Genomic DNA, 22,919 nt, shown 5'->3' on the forward strand with positions numbered 1-22,919 from the left:
TCATTGTTTTTTTAATTGAGAATCCAAAATGAATAAATAAAAAAAATACACCACACGGTTTGGCTTCATGTAATTCTGTTTTTAAAAAAAAAAAGTGATTCCAGCCACTTCCGCTTTGGCTTAACGTAATTCCGTTTTTTCAAATGTTGTTCATTTACACCTCAGGGCCACCGTAGATCTGCTTACAGGTATAAATGTTTACTCAACTCACGCCTCGCTGCTGTCCTGACTTATCAAAATTGTCTCACTGACAGAAACAGACTTCTAATATGGCACTCAAAATATGGAAATAGCTAAAATAAGTATATTTTAGCATTAAATTCAGACAAACCAGTTTGGGAATTGGGCAACTTTTTGGGTGCCAAAGGTTTTGAAAGGGCTGTTGGCCCACTGGCCAACTATTGAGTAGGTCAAAGAATGGTCCTGCAGATAATCAAAAATAAGTAAAGATGTTTCCCCCCTAACATTTGGGGAACATAAAAAGCTTTTATCATGAGTGGCACTTTAATTTGTTTGGACCATTTCACTCAGTGAGGAACTTTCTTCAAAGTGACCCTTGATTATCTGCTCTCCTTACTACTCAGCTCACTAATTACTTCTCCATTCTAACAGTTGTTATCTTCCCTCAGTATTAACACTTCCTGCTTTCTTTAGTTTTCTGTCAGATCCAAATTGTTTTCTGACTGTGCTGTTTTTTACCATATTCGGTTTTGTTCCTTGTTAAGTTTTGCGACTTCGGTCTTGCACCATTTATTGTTTGAACTCAGAAGAAAAATTATATATTACTCACGTTAACATTTGTACAAATAAATTATTTTATTTTTTTACTTTTTAAGAAAAATCCCCAGATGTTTGGTATATATGCAGTCCTTATTTTACGATTTTTTAATAGCATTTCTATAAAAAGACAATGGTTTGTAGAGAATCAAATTAGAAAATAAAGAAATGGTTGGTCTCAAACAGCCTGCAGGCTCCTGTTGAATAGAGGGGGCAATATATGGGTTTGCCCCAGGCTTCCTCCTCTAGCGCTGCTTTCAGTAATACTATCCAGTGTAGAAATGATGCAGATGTACTCACAGAGTTAAAAATATGTAATTTTTATCATTAAAAATAAACATTTGTGACCAACGAAACATCTACATTAAATGCATAAAAGCAATATGTTTCTGCCTCTGTTGCTAAGCAACCAGCCCTGAGGAAATCATTGCTGTAACTTAAAACCGTGAACCTTTTCAAGAGTTTGACTCCAATCAGGACCTCTGCCTGGCTGAGCTGACCTTTGCTTCTGTGTCTGTGGAGATTTGTTGTCGGGGCTGACCTGGGGTGACGGCAACATCGTTGCCGTTGACGATGGGCTTCTCCTCCTCCTCTTCCTCCGGGGGCTCGATGTTGGCTTTTTCCATGTTGCTGACTGACTTGTTGCGCTTCCTCTTGCCTTCAGAGCTGGGTCTGGCGCCCGGCAGCAGCTGGTCTGTTACATTTAGCAGCAGAGAGTTGGGCTCGACTGGCGGCTTTGGGGTGCCGTAAAAGTTATCTGGAAGAGAAAAAAGGAGGAGGAAACTCAGACTTTCAGCTACACTACATTGTCCATCGTTAAAGACTGGGAGGATAACTGAAAGTGATTCCAAGCAGACCATTGTGAGCGTTGTTAAAAACATGTGTGTACAGTACAAGATCTGTGAAAGCTGTGGTCTTATCTTTTCTGACGTGTCAAAGAAATCAATAATATACTTTATGTCTTCTGATTATGACTTAAGGATGAAGCAACAAAAGGAGTGACGCAATTCCTTCAGTGGATTGGATTATTTTTGAGATTTTCCTTTGTTGGCTCAAAACTCAGTCAATTAAAAAATATATATCTGTGTAGAACAAAGTTTGAAGCGTTTTGTTCTTATTTTGTTCTTCCAGAAAGTTTTCAAGGCGCTGCACAGTCACCTATATGAATCTTCGTTAACTACTTTTTCATTTAAATGTTCATTTTAAGACAAACCTGCAGGGCTACAATATCACAGAGGATTTTTTTTTAATACTTTGAATTATCATTTTAAAAAATGGTATAAAAAGAAATAGTGATGAAAATACTTTGCATGCTCATAAAGTAAATGCAAAAAGACTGAGGAATTAGAGAATGAAGAACAAGATTAAAAAAATACAGCTACAGAGTGAAGAGCGTAAGGATAAGTAAAGTGGGATTATATTTGTGACACAGGGTGGTCAAAATTGATTACTTTCCTACTTCTTATGCAGTTTTTTTTTTATTTTTTTTTATTTTATTTTACAAAACCCAACACTTAACTAACATAATGCAAACAGCTTTGTATGTTTGGAAACCTAGAGTTTTACCTGCAAACAGCTCGTTTTTCAGCCAGATTGATTGTTGCCAACTATTTTATTGTTCTTCTTTCTAGAAAAATCAATTTGCAGACCATGCACAATTGTTGGGGGCAAATATTAACATGTTTTTTGGAAAGCTTGGATAGAAAAATAAATCAATCTCACTTGTAGTTAGAGCCAAGTACCCGCTGCACCCAGTGGAGAGTCAGTTTCTGACTTGGCACCGACTCCTACAGCCCCAGCCACAGTGTTCTAAGCCGATTTCACATTTTGCTATCATTTGAATTGAATACTGGCAGTCTGCCATGCTTTTGATGGTCTCCATCAGTCACTGTGAAAACCTCCCAACTTCATGTTGGATTCTTCAGTTTAAGAGCTGCTGTTAAGCCATTTTCCTCTTAAGGTAGAATAAGCTTTAAAGGTAGTGGATGATTGTTTGAGCTTACCTGACCTTTAAGAAATTCAAAATACAAATTTAGCTTTAAGCTGCATTGTGACTTTCAGGACTGTGATGACATTTTTAAACAAAGACAACTAAAACATAAATTGGAAATAACAGTATTAAAGTTGTCATTACAAATTAAAAGTTTTGCATTACTTGAATTAATGCATATCACCCGGCTCCAAAATTTAATCAGTTGTAGATGTATACTTTCCATGCCATAGGCACATTGGGGTGTTGCAATAGAAAAAGCTTTTTTCCTTAGTTTACCGATGTCCCAGGAGAAATTTGATGGCCCACATCCGAGGTCAAACGGGGGAGTCAGATTGAGATAAGCCAAAATTGTTGATTTTCTTCAGACATACTGTTTTTTTCTTGTCAGCCTTGAGTCCTGCTGGTACTTTCCAGATCCAAAATGATCAGATTTAAGGGCATTCCACTGAGCCGTGCTATGAGCCTTCTTCAAGGTTGACTCCAACATGCTGGTGAGTCCTAAAAGCCGCAGGTGGCCTGTGATTCTCACAAATCGCTTCCATCTTATGGTTTAGCTTGTAAATCCGCTGATTTTCAGTACACGTAGCACAAACCAAACCTTCACACAGACTCTGCAGTTTTGCCATGGCCGAAACTGTTGCCGATATCCTCTTCAAAAGTTGATAACATAGGGACCCGCTGATGCCAAAAAGCAGAAACCCTGCTATCATGAATCCTATTATATAAACGTCTTTGGCATCCTCCTGAGACAGAACTGAAAGACACATCAGCTGCCAAACTCCCCACAGATCCCTGATATATCCTGCAGCGTGAGTCTCGGCAGGACATGAGGGCTCTCCAGGACCCTGACCCTGTAGAAAATATTTTGTCAATTGCGTTGAAAGTCCAGGTCACCAGATTCATAATAGATATTTTTTCCGTTCGGAAGATGTGTATCCCAGGAGCTCCGAGACACACACACAGAGCAACAGCAGGATGAAGGAGAACAGAGGAGGGAGAGGAGAAAGTGTCCGCCTTGAAAGAGAATGAGAACAGAAAAACAGACAGCAAAGACCTTCGCTGACATCCTTTTGTCGCAAATCACTCATGAAACTTTTCTCCACCCACTTCATCCTGCCTGGACTCTCTTTTTCTCCTCTTTACCACATTCCCTATTTTTCTGGACAGTGAACCCCAAGTGCTTGAAGTGCTGCATCTTTGTGACCTCTGCTTCTTGTAGCCTCACTGTTTCACCAGCCTCCCTCTCATTCACACACATGTACTCTGTCTTACTATGAATGACTTTCATTCCTCTTCTTTCAAGTGCATACCTCCACCGCTCCAAGATCTAATCCACCTGTTCCCTTTTCTCACCACATATCATAATGTCATCTGCAAACTTCATAATCCACAGGGATCTGACCTAATCTGTTAGTCGGTCCATCACCAGAGCAAACAAGAAGGGGCTCAGAACCAATCCTTGATGCACTCCCATCTCCATCTTGAAGCTATGTCACTCCTACAGCACATCTCACCACTGTCCTGCTGTTCTCACACATGTCCTGTACTAGTCTAACATATATTTTTCTGCCACTCTAGATTTCCTCATGCAATACCACATTTCCTCCCTCAGCACCCTGTCATATGCTTTTTCTAAATTCACAAAGACACAACGAAGTTCTTTCTGACCCTCTCTGCACTTCTCCATCAGCATCCTCAAAGCAAAGATGATGTCTGTGGTGCTCTTTCTCAGCATGAAACCATACTTTTGCTCACAAATAGTCACCTCTCATCCAAGTCTTGCTTCCACAACTCTCTTCTAGATCTTCATCGTGTGGCTCATCAACTTAATTCCCCTGCAGTTGTCACAGCTCTGTACATCAATCTCGTTCTTAAAAACGGGCACCAGCACACTTCTCCATTCCTCAGGCATTTTCTCATCCTCAAAAATATCAGAGGCGCACACTTTTGAGGTATTAAAATCACAAGCTATTTCACAGAGACAGAAATGACTTCAACGGTTAGAGACAAAATTTTAGGCCAAGATCTTGTTTAACTTGCTAACAATCAGATTATGTGTATCAGAATCAGCTACTTCCACAATAAAATTTAGGTAAATCATCATAAATATCTTGAAAACTAATTGAGTTAGAGCTAATTTTGTACTGCTCACGGTCAGTTGGATGTTGAAGCAATCTTGAATTTGGTTGACAATAAATCCTAATCACACACACAAACATCCAATGATTGATTCTGTGAGTTTCATTACAAGTGCCAAGATGGCTGTGCTCAGCCGAGCGGCAGCTTCACAGGCTCCCAGTGAACTCAATCTTTTTTTTTGTTCCTGTTGTTTTTGTTTTAACCTTTTTTTTTGCGCCTACATTGCACATCCACAGTACGGGTATGACTGCAACACACTTGTGGAGTTTGCTGTGTCGCTGCCTTGCCATCGTGCGATCGTGGTTCAGTCCTTCCAGTCTTGGGCTCAGGCCTGTCATGGCGGCTATCTCCATGATCCTCCAAATGCCTGTACAGACCAAACTCTACGGACGCATTGAGTTCTGTGGGGAAATCTGGATGTTACCCATCTGTTGGACCAAGTTCTGGAGGGCAGTCTGTGAGGACAGCTGCTGCGGTCATTATTACAATCAAACTGCTGACAGAACCTTCTAACTGGACCTGCTAATGCTGCTAAAAAGATCCTCCGTCTGCCTGAACAGACCAAACTCTACGGACTCACTTGGTTCCATGGGGGAACCTTGGATTTTCTCTGTCTGCTGGACCTGGTTCTGGAGGGCAGTCTGGGAGGGCAGCTGCTGCGGTCCTTGTTATCATCATGCTGCTGATGGGACCTGCTAACAAGACCTGCTAATGCTGCTAACAAGACCATACCACTAACCAAACCACACCGTTAACAGTATGATGGTACCAACGGGACCATGTTGTTAAGAGAAACCTCACTGCTAACCAAACCTCACTGCTAACAGAACCTCACTGTCATCAGAACCACTCTGCCAATAGGACCATGCAGCTGTAGATTTATTTATTTTTCTTTTTTGGCACCTTGTTTCTGTATTTTTGTTGCATGCTTTGAATAAATCCCAGTTTATGTTAGTCTTGGGGTCGGCTCCAAGCCTGACGCTGCTCACATTAGCATGTAAATTATGGTAGAACAGAACCTATGAAAATTGTGCTGCTGTTTGGTGTATTGTTTTGCACTATTTGTGACTAGCGTATATCTTAGATCTTTTACTGTACCACTGGGTGTTCATTTAGTGTATATCTTAGTTTATATCTTAGATCCTTATTTATTTTCTTTTTACACTTTATATTGTTGCTATTGTTGGATGTAATTGGGACCCTGTGTACACAATTTTGTTCCACCTCATGTACCACATGTGATGTGGACTATAAAGAACCTTGACTTGACAATTTGTCCAGAGATTAATATGACTTTTTTTTGTATAACAGACCCAAGATCACACAAAACACACACATAGGGGAAAAAAGAAGAAAAAGTCCCCCTTTGCTTTTTTTGTAGGGGGTGGTAATGATCAAACATGACTTTTCCAAGAAGCTTTTTTACAATTCAAAAAGTGTGCAAACATATTTTTATTTAAACCACATCTTTGTGCAGATCAAGGAAGGTTTGTTTTTAGGAAAGCTTATCAGCTCTTAGGTGGTCAAGGTAGAAGGATCATAACTGAGAGAACAATTTGTGCAAACATCTACTGGGATTATTTTATTGCGTAAAGCTTGAGTTTTAGAGGAACAAATTAAAAAACATACAGCAGGGGAACTGCAAGAAAAATCTAAGGTATTTAACAGAAAAACAAAATGTTAATGCCTCCCACCGCGTTGGAAAAACATACTGAAATGTCACACTTGTGCCACAGAAAACATGAGGCCTACAATGAAGGCACGGAGGAAAGAAGCTGGAGAGAGATTACAGGGACTGCTGGGATTAAAGCGCCTGAATCACAGGCACAAATCCCAGAGCCCTGACGAGCTGAATGTTTTCCTCGGAGAAGAAAGCTTCCTCAAAGTGCAAACTTAAATAACCAGCAGTGTTGATGACACCGAGAATTTGAGGTATGCGTAAATGGTGGGACTGCCATCACATCTGACAGCCACTAGGATTTTAGTCGACTAAGTCACGCATAACTTGACAGAAATGTCTTTAAAAACAAAAGAGAATCACAATGAATCAAATCCAATTAGTTGAAAAATTAAACCATAAAAGACAAAAAACGGTGGCAGGCTTTTTGCATTTGCTTTCATTAGCCAAGAGAAGCACATTACAGAAATGATAAATTCAACAATTTTAAATAATTACCATCTAAAATGTTTTTACTCTTTGCCTAGTGATAAAATCAGAGGCTGAAGCTTCTGCAGCTACAAAAACAGACATTGTGCAGCTACTGATGTTAAACGCTTGAGCTATCATCTTTGTGAAAGTGTTGTGATATAACAGTCTATTAACCAAAAAAAATAAATAAATAAACCTAATATGTATTACTCATAATGGCTAAAGATAATTGCATTAATTGATTTTTGATTCATGTTGCAAACTGGACCAAAGGTGAAACTTTTCAGCACAAAAAAAAAGAAACTGTCCAGATGACCCGACTGAAAAATGTTGGAATATATACAGTACCTGGATTATTGAGCATGGACTTTGTTGTTTTCAACCAGTTGAACAAGACTGTCAACAAGGAAGAGGGCCGGCAATGGAGGAGGGGGCGTACCAAAGAGACCATCTTATCACAAGCAGAACTGGTTTGTTCCACTTTGGAGTAAGCTGTTGGGGGAAGAATCAGTTTTGTTGCGTTTCCTTGACTGATGAAGCCTTCTGGACCGAAGGCGAAACGTTTCAGCACAAAAAAAAAAAAAAAAAAAATGTCCAGATGACCTGAATGAAAAATGTTGGGTTGCAAACAAATGTTTTCAAGTCCTTTCAAATTTCTTAGAGAGTTTGTTGCCCTCTTTATATCGTCTAGTCCAGGGGTTCCCAACACTGGTCCATGAGGAACACCATCCTACATGTTTTAGTTGTTTTTCTGCTCCAACACATTGATTTTAATTAATGGGTAAATGACAGGCTTCTGCAGATCAAGAGGAAGTAATTAAATCACTGAATCAGGTGCGCTGGAGCAGAGAAACAACTAAACCGTGCAGGATGGTGTTCCTCAAGGACCAGGGTTGGAAACCACTGGTCTAGTCAATGCCATTTTATTCCAAATCTGTAGCAGAATCCAGCAGATACAGATCAATACTCTGTTAAAATTTTAATTATAAAATATTATGTCATCTAGATGCTTTAGTTAGACATCTGTTTGCAATGTCATATGATTAGTTAATTACATTACCTGCAGAGAGCCGAACATGTGATTTTATTTATGAAAATATACATTGCAGTGGGTCATTTAGTGTTGTACGATGTTTGGAAACAAAGACCTTAGACAGTATACACTTTGACTAAAGTAGGACATCTACTACCAAACAGTTTCATCGGCCAGCTGTGTCACTGCTTATGGTGCTAATGTGATCACTGCCGTGTGCCAACAGTTAAACATGGAAAAATAGTCGCCTATATATTGTGATCTCTGTAAAGCTGCAGCGCCAATATTTCAGCGAGGCATTTGCAGGGACGACTGTCACCAGATCAATATAGACTTAACATTTTTTGTAAAGATTTTTCTATGATTTCTGTTCTTTCTGGGCAGCCTCCTATAACTAGAATAAGTGACAATTTTACATTTGGGGATTGGGATTTATTAGTTAATGGTTGTATTGTGAGTGAGGTACCAAAATAAGTCTAATTTAGTTTATTTTGCAGTGGCAATTTATCATTATAATGCTTCTCAAACATCTATCTATTGTTTTGATAGTTACAATACATTAGCTGCATGTGTTCGTAAAGGTACACATATGAAACTGTGTGTAGAAAAATAAAAAGGGCTTTGATATGCATTTCCAGTTTATTTAAATATAGTTATTTTATGGGTTTAACACAGGAATACAAACATCAAGGTGCAAGGTTCTTGACGGTCATTTGCATCACATGTGGTACATGAGGTGGAACAAAATTGTATACTCAAGGTCCCAGTTACACCCAAAAAAAGCAAAAGCATAAAGTATAAAAATAAAGAGTATACAAGGATCTAAGATATACTGTATGCTAAACAATAATAATGTAATATAATCCAGTATATAAAACAGCAGCCTGAACATGAGTCTGTTATGAGCAGATGGGTACAGCAGCTTAAAGGCAAGAAATCAGCAGAAGGGATAATCAGCAGCACAAATAAATCACATATCACCAGTTAAAGTGACATTACAGTGGTTATTCTGGTTAGGGATTTATGAGTCTAACAACTTCAGGGTAGAAGCTGTTCCTCATACTAGTGGTTCTGCAACCTCCTGCCTGAGGCGAGTGGGGTAAAAATTGTGTGTGCTGGGTGAGTGGGGTCCTTCATGATGTAGGTGGCCCTCTTCCTACATCTGGAGGTTCAAGGATTCAAGGTTCTTAATTTGCCATACACACCACATGTGGTACATGAGGTGGAACAAAATTGTTTACACAGGGTCTCAGTTACATCCAACAAAAGTATAAAATGTAAAATAAAAACAGTAATAATATCTAAGATATGAACTAAGAAAAACATTAAACTAAAAATACACTAAGCACTTGTAGCATAAAAAACAATACACCAAACAGCAGCACGAACATGAGTCTGTGTGAGCAGATGAGCACGAATGAACACAGCAACATGAAACAAACAGATCAGCAGCAACATGAAGCAGATCAGCAGCAACATGAAGCAGATCAGCAGCAGCATGATGTGATTTTTCACAGTGATTATTCTGGTTAGAGATTCATGAGTCTAACAGCCTCAGGGTAGAAGCTGTTCCTCAGTCTAGTGGTTCTACACTTAATGCTCCTTAACCTCATTCCTGAGGGGAGCGGGGCAAAAAGCGAGTGTGCTGGGTGAGTGGAGTCCTTCATGATGCAGGTAGCCCTGTTCAACCTCCTACCTGTAGCCAGACTCATCATTGTTTGTAATGAATCCAACCATTGCTGTATCATCTGTAAACTCTACAATATGACAGCCTGGATAGGTAGGCGGCGTGCAGTCATATGTGAGCAGAGTGAAAAGGAAGGGCTCAACACACAGCCCTGAGGGGAGCCAGTGTTGAGGGTTTTGGTGGAGGAGGAGAAGTTGTGGAACCTCACAGACTGTGGTATGTGGCACTGCACAGACTTTAGAAAACTCAAAACACACTTTTCTGGTTTTAAAATGTTATTTATCAAACACTGGTGGGTAAAGCATACAGTAGCTTGTTGGTTTAAAAAGTGAATGATCAGTTTGGGTTTTTATAGAAGATGTCTTGTGGCAGCGGCATGACCTGAAAGGCATTTAGCCAAAGTTAAAAACTATTATCCCCGAGTCCAGAAGAATGAGGAATGGATCACCAGTAAAGTTATGAATGATGCACATCAGAATTCACATGTTTTTATTATTACATTCTTTCTGAAACTCATAATGTGTTAAAAAAGCGGTATGAAAAAAAAGCTAATTAAACTTTTGAAGTCATCTGATGCACATAGAAACAGCTAAAGCTTCCTGGTGACAAACATGAATTTCTAGCAGTCCTGCTGTAAGTTCTCAGTTTGTAAATTCTTTGTTTTAGGACCAACAAAGTAGCGTTGCCACTCTGGTACCACTTTATCCAGATATCAGCTGGTTGTTTGGCTGTTGGAACCAAAAATACTCGCTTGAGATGAAACTATCTCAAAAGATTGCCTGAATTAATAAAGGGGTAAACAGTGGATATATTCATATTTTATACACAACTGAGATTCAGCAGCCATGTTTGGAAGACTAAGGATGTAAATGATGGATTAGGGAAGCTGGCTGTAAAATGGACATTTACAGCAAGACCAAACATTTTCGCTGAAAAAGTAAATTAAAGGGTTCACTTTTTTTGTGAAACTTGTTCCAAAAATTGAATATGAGCATTTCTGCTAGAACAATCAAATTATTCGTACTACTTTTCCTTAAAAATTGAATTTACATTGATTTCTTTATACAGCCTCATTTTCGGAGATGTGTTGCTGCCATCCAATTCAAAATGACATTACTTTATTTGGTGGCCCAAGGCTGTGCAACAGTTTGCCCCTGCAGCTTCATTTTGCTGCCTCTGAGGAGGTTTTTAAAAAGCAACTGAAAACACTTTTATTCTCCCAGGCTTTTATGTCAGGATTTTATTGTGCTTCTTATGCTTTTTTTTAATTCTTTGTATAATTTAACGTTGATTTTTATTGTTCAGCACTTTGTGATTTCACGTCTGTGAAAAGCGCTCTATAAATAAACTTTACTTACGTACATTATCTCAAAAGGTGGTACAAACACACTTAAACATCATTCAACCATTTTCATTGTGAATAAAATAAGAGTTTATGAGATGTGAAAATTATAGTTTTTTTATTTTTTATCTACATTTAACACAATTTACAACTTTTGCGTTATTGAGATTGCATGTCTAATTGGAAAATCAGTCAATGCTTATAAAATACTAAACTATGGCCAAATCAACATAGAAGAAACTCTTCCTACATAAAAAAGCTGCTCCCATCTCCACCTGGACCAAACCTTATGGCAAAATGATTAAACTGAGCTGCAGCAATTTCTGTTTCTTCCTCTGTAAAGTTTAGTGTTACTACTTGCTATCTGCGTTTTGGAAGTCTGCAGAGACGTCTTCAGGTAGACCACGAGGTGCATTTTGGAGAAAGCTGAGCCTATCTGACCACAGTAGGGGAAAACTGCCTGTTTGTTTTGATTAGAAGGCTAAAGAGCTGCTCATGTTCAAGGACGGAGACAGAAGAAAGACAACACTGATACTCTGTGTGTGTGCATGTGTGTGTGTTGCCTCCATTCAGTATATGCAGAAGATTCCTTTGAGTGTCCTTCAAGACTAATGACACTCACTTCTCCTCAGAGCTAAAAGATGGATGCACAGAGACGTAGGAGCAGTGTATGGACATGGAGCGATAAGCATTCATTCAAACTGCTGCCACTCACTCAGAGGAAAATGTCTGATGTGTCAAAATGACGCATGCGTCCCTTAAAAAAACACAAAGGAGAATGACAGCAATCACGTGCCACGTGAAGCGTGACTTAACGAAATCCTTCACCTTCATACGTTCCACTCTCCAGCAGGGCTCCGCTTTTCTCCAATTCCATAAACCGGTCAACAGTCACAAAATTATAATCCACGCCTGGGACCTCTCCCTCCTTCGGCTGCCGGGTGGTGCCTGCAAACGTAAAAGGAGAGGCGTCAGTGCATCAAAGCAGAATTAGATCAGAATTTGTTCGCGTTTCTTATAAAGAAATCTGAACTTGGCCGTGATGAGACACACCGACCCTGACTCTGCTCTTTTCATTAAACGTCCCCTTTTATTCCTCTTTGTCCTTCTGCCCAATGGAGGAAATAAAAAGTGATGCAATTTGGACACCCAGAGGTGAAACGGAGTCCATTTGCATAGAAGTGACACCATGTCAAATAATGTTTTACCCTGTAAAAGGATCATTTGAAACCAAATTTACCAACATGATCATTAGTTTTCCTCCAGAATATGTGTGTGGGAGTCTTTACCTTGCTAAACTGCAATACAACCAAACTCCTGAGCACTTTTTCAGAACCGTGTGCCGATTAAAGTTAAAACGGATCCCAGTGGTGATGACACCTTCCACTCTTGAGGTGCTGAATGGGTTTTCACATCTGAGAGCGTTGTTCAAACTAAAAGCAGAGGCTGTAAAGAACACTTGGTAGACTTTCACAGAGCTATACTGTTAATAGTATCCAATTGTGCGTGTTAAGGTTTCATTAAAACCCAACCAGTGGTTCAGGTGGTGCTTTGCTAACGGATAAGCAGTAAACTACAAACAGAGAATGGCAAATGTATTTATACTCAGACTATGAGTTGAGGTTCAGTCTCGGCTACTACATCACCAAATTTTAGTTGAATGGGTGCCATCTTCTTGTTTTTAAAAGCTGGCTGTGGCAGCTATCCTGACTCGGGTTGACTACAAAAAGTTAATTGGTTGACGAGATAAGTCAAATAATTGCATCCTGCAAGTGTTATTACAATCCGTCCAATGGATCATGAGATATTTTGCTTAAAGGAACACACACACATACACACAGACAGGTAAAAATCTTGTTCTGTGCTTTTTGGCGGTGTGCAATAATCACTGCTTGAAGAAAAGCATTTGTTAAATAAATGCTGATTAGTGCACATTTAACTGTAAATGCTGTTCTGAACGAGGTTGGGTTAGTACATTTACTTAAGAGCTAGACAGGATGAAATTGTTTTCTTTGGTTCACTACGAAAAGAAAAAGAAAAGGAACCGAATTGGCCGTCTCTCCTCAACTTTCTACCCCTAAAGGGACCAGTATGAAGAATAAAAGGTTGAAATAGTCTTCAGGTTCTGTGGGGTGTGAACCAGGCAACATTTACAGGACAGTTGCAGACATTTCTGTGCCATTTCTCTTATAAACTGCATTTACACTTTATGCTTTGAGCCTTAACATTTAACCAGTCGTGTCCACTTTTTTTACTAACTGGACAGATGCTTGGGGGTGAGAAAGAAAGATAAGGTTGAACATTTCTCATTTTTAGCACTTAAGTACACACAACACAGTAACTTCCTTAAAGGGGGAAATGTTCAGATTCAAAAACCTGTTTGATCACAAGTCATTCAATCATGTTAGAAAAATAAAGTCCTGTACGTTTCGCCCTATAAGTCGCAGTTTTTTGCATAATTTGCATGCCCTGCGACTTATACGCCGAAGCAGCTTATTTATGATTTTTTTCCCCCATATTTATAAACCAATTTTTGGCTGAGATATGACCATTTTCATTCATTCTGAGTGAAAATATTGAACACTACCATTTTCAGCCGCTAGATGGCAGTCAAGTAGTATGGCATGCCGTTGGATCATGTAACAGGTAAAAGTAGCTATTAATGACAATCGGCTTGCCATAGACTGCCACCTTCATCCAGCTTACTTGGCGCAACCATGAAATCAATCGGCTTCATTTCACTGCGCTGCCCAGGCAAAATGCAGCTGAATTGACCATTAAAGTGCATTTATTACGTAAAAGTTCAACTGAGACACACCTTTACTATAAAGTCAAGCAAACAAATAATTGTTTTTAGCTGTTTATCTTGTTAAACTTCGAAGAAATGTGCAGGGACTCGTCCCTCTGAGTGTGCTCGCTTTCGCAAATTGGGTTTTGAAATGCAGCTGATGTGACGGTCAAAGTTCATTTATTAAGCAAAAGTTAGACTGAGACACACCTTTACTATAATTTCAAGCAAACAATTGTTTTTAAGGGTTAATCCTGTAAAATTTTTGTTAACGTCCTCCCGTGCATGCTCCCGCAGTCGCCATTTGGCAGCCAATCAATTTTTGGCACAACTCCGGCCCACATTTCCGGGTTGTCAGCGGTGACACGTAACAAATGTGACACGTCAATGGTGATGCATAATAGATGCGGCGTATACGGCGAAGCAACATATTTATGGATTTTTCCCACTTTATTAGACATATTTGGACTGATGTGACTTATAGGGCGGTGCGACGTGCACGGCAGAAAATACAGTACTTCTTTCTTTATTTCAAACTGTAATAGATAAACAGTAATAATAACAAGTGCAATGCCATTATCTCCCGGATTTGAATACTGAATGTTTTTTAGTTTTCAAGATGAGTGTTTTTCTGGACAGGAACAGAACAAGGAATGTAAGTGAACTTTAATGCTTTAGGTGCAAGATATTCAGGTGGGTAGGAGTTACACTGCTACATCAAGTGCACTGGCGAAGCCAGTGGGTGGTCAATGGTGACCCTAACCAATATAGATCAATCTTTATGGCTGCATCTTTGTATAAGTCTAGACGCAGACATACACCGCAATGGAAGTCTGCACGTTACTTTTTTTTTTATCAACTCACAAGATGGACCAACAGATGGACAGAGGGTTTGCCTAATTTCCCTCGCCGCTTTGTGACACATTACAAAAAAATACGAAGTCTTTAATAAGGTTCAAAATGAAGTCAATATGACTTCAGAAGAGCAACAAGCAGACATGTTTTGCTGTTTGCTTGTCTGGAGTTTTCCAGTGAGAGGTAGCCAACAGTTAGAACTGATCTTAAAAAAGCTAATCTCTTGTCCATCTATCTTGGCCATATCTTGATGTCGTTTCCTTTTACGAAAGATTATTCTTACCACTTTGTAAGATCAGATCAGATCAGATAAGCACTTTATTGATTCCGAAGGAAATCGTTGTGCCAGGGTTTCAGTACAAAGGAACATACAAAAGGAATCACACAAGATATATATAAAAAAACATGTTAAGATGTGCCTAAAAGAACCTCAACATAAGTATTCTGAATCAATGTCCTTTAGATAGATGAGACAAAAAAGTAATATTTGGGTCTAATGCACATATTCACATGTGGTGCTGATTGGACCCACTGTGGTCACTGTATACTATAATGCGCTCTACCAATCACAGAACAACAATCTGAGCAGTCTGTATCATTCTAGGTGCCTTTCCTCATCTATCACACTTGTTAAGTAGTTGAGCCTATTAATAGATGTGTACTAAATAACAAAAATATGATTGCAAGTTTTACAGCACCATCAGACCTTGTCAGCAGACAGCAGAGTGACATGGCTGTGTATCTGTACACAGAGTTCATGGAAATGTGAAATATCACAGATGTTTTTCCACTTACTAAAGTCAAATGCTATATTTGATGTCATGTCATATTACCATGTGTGCGCGTTAAAGAGTTGTTTTTGTCTGGATCAGAGTGCTGCATAAGCATGGAGCCTTTCATCCAAATAAGCAAGGAGGCTGCAAGAGTCGTCTGACCTTGCCTTTGTCTGATGACCATTATAAAAAGAGCTATTGAAAGAATAATAGTAAATTATCCTAACAAGAGTGAGTAATTCGTATAGGATCACCAAAACATTTTGGGGGTATGCATGCAAGTGCTAGGTCTGAATGCTCCCAATCAGAGCTTTCCACTTGCAATTAAAGATTGATGATGGATGTTAGTGACAGGTCTGAACTGGGCTTTTGTAAAGAAAAGTTGACCAACATTTTGCCACCACAACCAAAGAGGCTGCAATGATTTTTAAAAGACAATTTTTGGAGGTATTACCGGTACTTCTAAATGCTGTTCTACTTGCACCTGATTGATAGTTCTGCAATTAATCATACCTTTTGTTATGATTCTGCATTTTGACACTATTTATGCTCAATAAATAACAATGTTATATGTCAGGACCTATATGCTGCCTGATTTATGAGCGTTTGTTCTGATTTGAAAACAAATACTGTATTTAAATTGACATTTTGTAACAAAAAATGATCTGGGCTTAAAGTAGGACACTGGTTTTCCAAAGCTGAAACAAACTTCCCAAAACCCACAATTTCTTGTCAGTCTTTCACAGTTTGAGGGGAAGCAAGTCATTAAAAATGATGGATGGAGACCAGCATGAGGCTGATGAAGACTAGCACTTTTGGAAAACTTGGGCAAAATTTAGCTCGAACGCTGAATAATGCAGTTTGTCCTTTTTCTCAACGGAACAGATTGGACTTAAAGAATCAGAGTTTTATATTAGATGACTTAAGGTCCAATGAGTCTGAAAATGGATGTTTCTTTTTTATTGCAGTAGCTCTCTTCAGTGTGTGACAATAACACCTTCTAGATGTTTAAACCACTAATCTAGGGGGTTAAAGAACCAATTGTTTTATTTCTTTGTTATTTTTGTGTACATGTGTGCCATTTCTTTATTATTCCTTTAAAACAAAAGGCAAAACCATCATTACAGTAGACATAAAGGCCACTGAACTAGTCCACTGTTTAATTTGTTAATTAATTTGAAAAACTGCTGCTTTTATGGACAAAGTAAACCCAAAGGAGGCTGATTAAAATCCATCTGATTGAGACTGCAACAGTTATTCAGAATAACCAGTCAGAAGTCATATTGAAGAACTCTTACACAAATCCACCATCTGCTGCATAAATACAATAACCTTTGCAGTGCAAACATGAAATTGGAACATGCAAAGTGATTTGTTGAAGCTTATAGGAGCAAATGAGGCGAAGGAAAGCGTGTTTGTAGAAAAGTGATTGTTTAAATGTGTTTGCTCCTCAGAGAAAAGCTTCTTGGTTGTGTCTGTCTGTGTGTGTGCCCTCCAGATTAGCCTCTTCACAATCTGAGCAGCAAGCACACACACAAAAAAGACTTTGATGTGACAGAACTATATTTAGCAGCATCTTTTAGTGGGGAGGACGATTTTTAAAAGGAGGCAACCACAATGTCAATCAGCTGTCGACATACAGTGCAGGGGGTCATGTCTTGTTTCTTTTCTGGATCACTTCAGGAGTGCCAGAAAAGGTGACTGAAAGCCGGCACAGCTCTCTGCTACAATTTATATTTATGATGTACAAACAAGGGAGTAAAATCCCTGCAGCAAATGCATGAAAACTGGTTAAGCATTTTGCCAAAATTCAGGTAATGATACATGTGTCTGTGTTTGTCTAACTGTTAGCAAAATATGTAATCAACAAAAAAAGAGATTTCATTGAAACCTACAGAAAGTGATAGCTGGATGTACCTAACACAATTCAATATGGCCACCACAGCAAATCAACCTAAGCAAACACGAAAAATTTATAACTCAATCAGTTTTAGAGATATTGCCGTACTTGCTGCCGTACACGTTGCACTGCCATATAAGTTGCATCAGTCCAAATATGTCTAATAAAGTGGAAAAAGAACATAAATATGTTGCTTCGCCGTATAAGTCACATCTCTTATGCGTCACCACTGATGCATTGTGTTTGTTACGCGTCACCTCTGACAACCCGGAAACGTGGGCTAGTGTGCCAAAAATCAATTGGCTGCCAAATGGCGGCCGCGGGAGCGTGCACGGGAGGACTTTAACAAGAATTTAACAAGATTAACACTTACAATTATTTGTTTGCTCGAAATTATAGTAAAGGTGTGTCTCAGTTTAACTTTTCCTTAATAAATGCACTTAGACGGTCAAATCAGCTGAATTTCAAAAGCCGAGTTGCGGCTGTGGGAACGCGTAGAGGGACGATTCGCTGTGCATTTCTTCAAAATTTAATAAGATAACCAGGAGTGCACCGATTTATCGGCCCCGATTTCCTTAATTTTGGGAAATTGGCTGATACTTGCATGAGAAACCGATTTTACTGATTATTTTCAGTTTTAACAACAATTGTCTGAACTTCATATTTCAGAGCACTACCTCATGGCCAGTTAAAACAAGTTTGTATTGTTTCTAGGATATTGTTCAAGGGTATGTTTTTCATTAAAAAAAGATTAGAAAATAGAAGGTGCATTGTGACCTTATAACACCCGACAGTGTCGCTTATAAAACAAAATCAGAATCGGCAGGTCAGACTTTTTAGAAATCTGTGATCGGCCAGAAAACTGCAATTGGTGCGCCCCTAAAGATAACCACCTAAAAACAATTATTTGTTAGCTCGACATTATAATAAAGGTGTGTCTCAGTTAAACTTTTACTTAATAAATGCACTTAAATAGTCAAATTAGCTGCATTTCATCTGGGCGATGCAGCAAAAAGCAGCTGATTTGACGTTTGCTTCAGGAGTTCCAGAATGAGACGAAGGTGGCTTTGTATGGCAAGCCAAGTGTCTCATTAATAGCCACTTTTATCTATTAATGAGTCACTTGGCTTGCCATACAGGTCGAGGGCCCTCTAGTGGCTGAAAATGGTATTGTTCAATATTTCCCATGTCAGAATGAATGAAATCATCAGATCTCAGCCAAAAATTGAGCTATAAATATGAGGAAAAAAAACAAATATGTCACTTCGCTGTTTAAGTCGCAGGCATGCTAATTTATGCAATAAACTGTGACTTGCACAGCGAAATTTACGGTAAGTTAAAATGTGTTGTGTTAGTTGCAGATAGTCATCTTTATCACATACTTTGAGCATTACCTGATCATGTGAGCTCTTTGCTTAAATTTCTACATACAAGATTGCAGCCAATATGCAGTCTTTAAAGGAATACTAGTTATATTCAGTCTAATTTTTGGTGGTTATCCTTTTTATATTTATACTTAAAATCAAGAGAAAAATGCAGACATTCTAAATTATAGCAGTGCAATACCTGCAAGTAAGTAGACAACAAGAAAAGTGGAATGCAAACAAGAACGAAGCAGGGATAGATGAATGAACCCAGTTTAAAGTTGCCGTCCAACTTCATAATTAAACTATGATATGGTCCGATACGGCATGATTTAGTTCAGTGGCGCCTTAAATAGATAAGACGACAGGATAAGCTATGATTAATTTAAAACCCTCCCGAGGCTTCTGCAGATGTTCTATTAAACAAAAGTATAAAACCACCTTTATACTTTTTTTTTTTAATACTTCAAAGACTGCAAAACAAAGCAAGCAGAAGAGGAGGCTGAAAACTGCAGCGGTAAACAGAAGGTCATCACGGGTACTTGTAAACTTGTAGAAATGCTCAGTCAAAGAAACAAAGACTTAGAGGGAGGAGTAATATTCTCGTATTGAAGGTGAATGAACAGAGTAATGGATGAGTAAGATTTAGTTGTAGTGTGGGCGGCAGCACTTGCAGCCCACAGACGCCCTGCTGCTCCGAGGTACAAACCAGTAAACTACAACACCGCCATGACACAATCGGCTCCCACGCCCTCGACACAGCGAACACTTGGTTAACGCCAGGGGTCCTGCTCCACCATTAATACCTTCGAGTCATTTATTTGTTAATAAAATGCACCAGATTCAACTCACGACCTATGTGGTCCGTTTCCCAGTTACTAAGTGAACTTGCTGTGACCTGAGCAGAATCTGAGCTCAGCGTGGAGAGGCTCGACGAGGGGGCATCTCTGGAAAGCAGAGAGATCGGCCTCTATTTGAAAGCCGGGATTTCTTCTCGGTGAATGTCCCAAAGCATCACAGCGCATAGATTGTTCTGTGTGTTTATGATATGGAGACAAAGTGTGCGCGCACAGCCCCGGGAAAAGATTACACCACGAGAATTCAGACTAATCCTTCCCAAACAGCTGCACAGTGGCATTCACAAACAAAAGAAACGACGTGGTCCGACAAAAACTTGGCTCAGTGTGTACACCTCTTTGACTGTATGGAAACAAAGACCAGAAATAAGGCATGATTAATATTTAGGACTAATATCATAAATTAAAAAAAAAAAATCTGTATAAGAAATGACTTGGACTTATCTCTTTAAAAAAACAAACAAAAAAAACTTAAAGCGGCTGGATTTGTGCTAAACAGCCGCTGATTTGAATAAGCTGCAATACAGTAAATGAATTGCGTTGGTTGCCATGACAACTATCCGTTTCTAGTAATGCTTTCAGGGACAATTAGACGTTGTCAAAACTATTGAGTGGATGGTTAAATTATGTTCACATTAGCAATTTTGTGTGAAATTTCTAAACAACTTTTTGAACGTACTTGTAGTAGTAACGTACGATCAGGTTCACTACATACTTGTTAAAGTTCTGATATTTTTCAGTCACATCCTGTCAGCTACATTAGCAAATGCTACAATTCAGTTACTTAAGTTGCAAATTTAATTAAAAGGCCTAGTGCTCCATGAGGGAATGGAAATGTCTTGAGTCTTTCCAGGCCAGAGTTGTACACTAAGCTCATTTATGATGTGAAATAAGAGAGTATTATAGTCAGTTTTGTCAAACCTTGTAAACTGACATCATGAACAATCACATACCACATTGAAAAATCTCACGATATGTGTTAGAGCTCAGAATATGCATTTAGAATGGCTGAAATTTTAACATTAGGCAAAAAGTGTACAGCAGAACAGTATCTTTAATGTGAATTATGTTTTTTATTAAGTTTTGTTAGGACATACTTTTTCATTTAGCCTTTATTTATACAGGCTAGACTTATTGACCCACGAGAACTCATTTACAAGAGGGACCTGCTCCAGACCGAACATATAAAGTACAGACAACAATAACAACAAACAAAAACAATAAACTACAGTAAAAATGCAGTTAAAATAAAAGTAGTGTTATAAAAGAATAAATCAGGGTGCCGTAAAACATGATAAAATACTAAAAACAACTACATATTTGCTTTGATTTTTTTTAATTTACCTTATCAAATGTTTAAAATCCCCTAAAGAAATTAAGGTGGACAACTTCAGTTCCTGTTGCAAGATGTTCCAAGTTGCAGGAGCTGAGTAAGAAAAAGGCCTTTTTTCCAAGTTCAATCCGCACTGAGAGGACGCTGCAGGTAATGAATCCCTGAGAGCGCACGTTGTAACTGCACTGATGACGTGACAAGTGGGAGGAGATGTATGAAGGCAGCAGACCAAGGAGGGATTTATAGATGAAAATGAACCAGTGAGAGAGCCTACGTGTAGATAATGATAACCAACTGACCAAGGAGTACAGAGTTCAGTGATGGGTACGGTAGTTGCAACCATTTATGAATCTTAGCGCGCCATGGTAGACAGCATCCAACATCTGCAAGGAGCTGGCAGGAGCATTCATGTAAATAATGTCACCATAGTCAATGACCGGTAGGAAGGTAGCGGTTACAAGTTTTCAGGCTTTCAGAGTTATTAAGCAAGATCTATTTCTGAAAAAGAAACCCCGTTTTAATTTCAGTTTCTTTATCAAGTTTTTGATATGTGATTTAAAAGAGAGATGTGCATCAAACAAAATTCCCAAGTATTTGTAAGAAGCTACAAGCTCAAAAGGAACGCCTTGCATGAATGAGATAGGAGGAAGAGTTGCTGGCACAGACTTTCTGTTTGAAAACAACGTCCCGCTGGTTTCATCTGCATTGAGCACCAGCTTGAGACAGAACAAATCAGACTGAATGATGTCGAATGCAGACTGTAGAAGCTGGAAAACCTTGGCAACTGTGTGAGCTCGGCAATAAACAACAGTGTCGTCGGCATAGAGAAGCAAGGATGTGTCAGGAATGTTTAGACCTACATTATTTACATAAATTTTAAAAAGAGTGGGACCTAAAACTGAGCCTTGTGGGACACCATTAGTGACCGTTAGGTAGCTAGATGAAGTACTGTTTTGTCAAACACAAACAGGCTTTAAAAATGAGTTTTCTAGTGAATGAGTTAAGCTAACGTTAGCTTGCTTTCTCTTTGTATTGATATGACTTGATTGTTCTGGCTGTCGCAGTTTGGCTTTTTCTGTTGCAGTCAATTATGATGGCTTCTCAGATCACACGGTTGGCTGGTTCTCATATTATCTCTCAGGTTGGAGGCAAGAAAAAGACATTCTATAAGAAATACAAGTGTCCTTAAAGTGTATATTTCAAGCACTTTCATAAAAGTAAAACCTGTTTTTTACTCACGCATGAGTACAAAATGTACTTTTGTAATACACATTCATATATTATTTACAAGCAGATTTTTAGGCACTTTAATAAAACACTGAATGATCTGTTGAATTAAAAATATTCTTGTTATATTTTAGAAAAATGTTGTCAAAATTGATGGAATTTGTGAAAGTTTGCAATTTAATGGTTGACACAAAATTAATACAACATATAGTAAAATCCATTTAAGGTGAAGTTGTTTTTTTTTAAAGTAATTTTTAATATGTTATAGAATATGGATGAAAGAAAAAAATGGGGTTGGGGTAAAAATGAGGCTCCATGTCAGTTACTCCATTCTTGCTTTTCAGTTCAATTTCAGCCTAGTTTGTTTTATTTGACAAACCGTATAAACAAAAAGTTAATTCATCCCATTTCTGCTTTGAATTTTCTTCTTACATAATCTTTTAATGCAAGCATTAAAACCACTCAAAATGTCTACTTATATTATAACATTTCTTGGATAAGAAGCTGGTGAAGCACAAACAGAAGGCTCTAGGTTCATAATGCAGCTCATAAAACAACAGCAAAAAAAAAAAAAACAACCTGTCAAGTCGAGGTGTAGAGTTCAAGACACGACTATCTTGCTTACTGACTGCATAAAGTCTGCAGAGTGTCTTTCTCATATCGTTCCAGCAGGCTAGTTTTCTAGACAATTGTTTCAGGCTG

General features: G+C 38.6%; 1 protein-coding gene across 1 annotated transcript in view; it reads right to left on the reverse strand.

Moving 5' to 3' along the window:
• The window catches only part of magi2a (membrane associated guanylate kinase, WW and PDZ domain containing 2a), a 326,057-nt gene that overhangs the window by 102,997 nt on the left and 200,141 nt on the right, over window positions 1–22,919 (reverse strand). The window contains exons 3-4 of the mRNA XM_037695758.1: window positions 11,949–12,068; window positions 1,319–1,534 (exon numbers count right to left, since the gene is read on the reverse strand). Of these exons, the coding sequence (XP_037551686.1) occupies window positions 1,319–1,534; window positions 11,949–12,068 (336 nt within the window). The remainder of the gene's footprint in view (window positions 1–1,318; window positions 1,535–11,948; window positions 12,069–22,919) is intronic.

The sequence above is a fragment of the Nematolebias whitei genome, chromosome 22 (assembly GCF_014905685.2).
Source record: "Nematolebias whitei isolate Nwh7 chromosome 22, NemWhi1, whole genome shotgun sequence".
NCBI classification, from domain to species: Eukaryota; Metazoa; Chordata; class Actinopteri; order Cyprinodontiformes; family Rivulidae; genus Nematolebias; species Nematolebias whitei.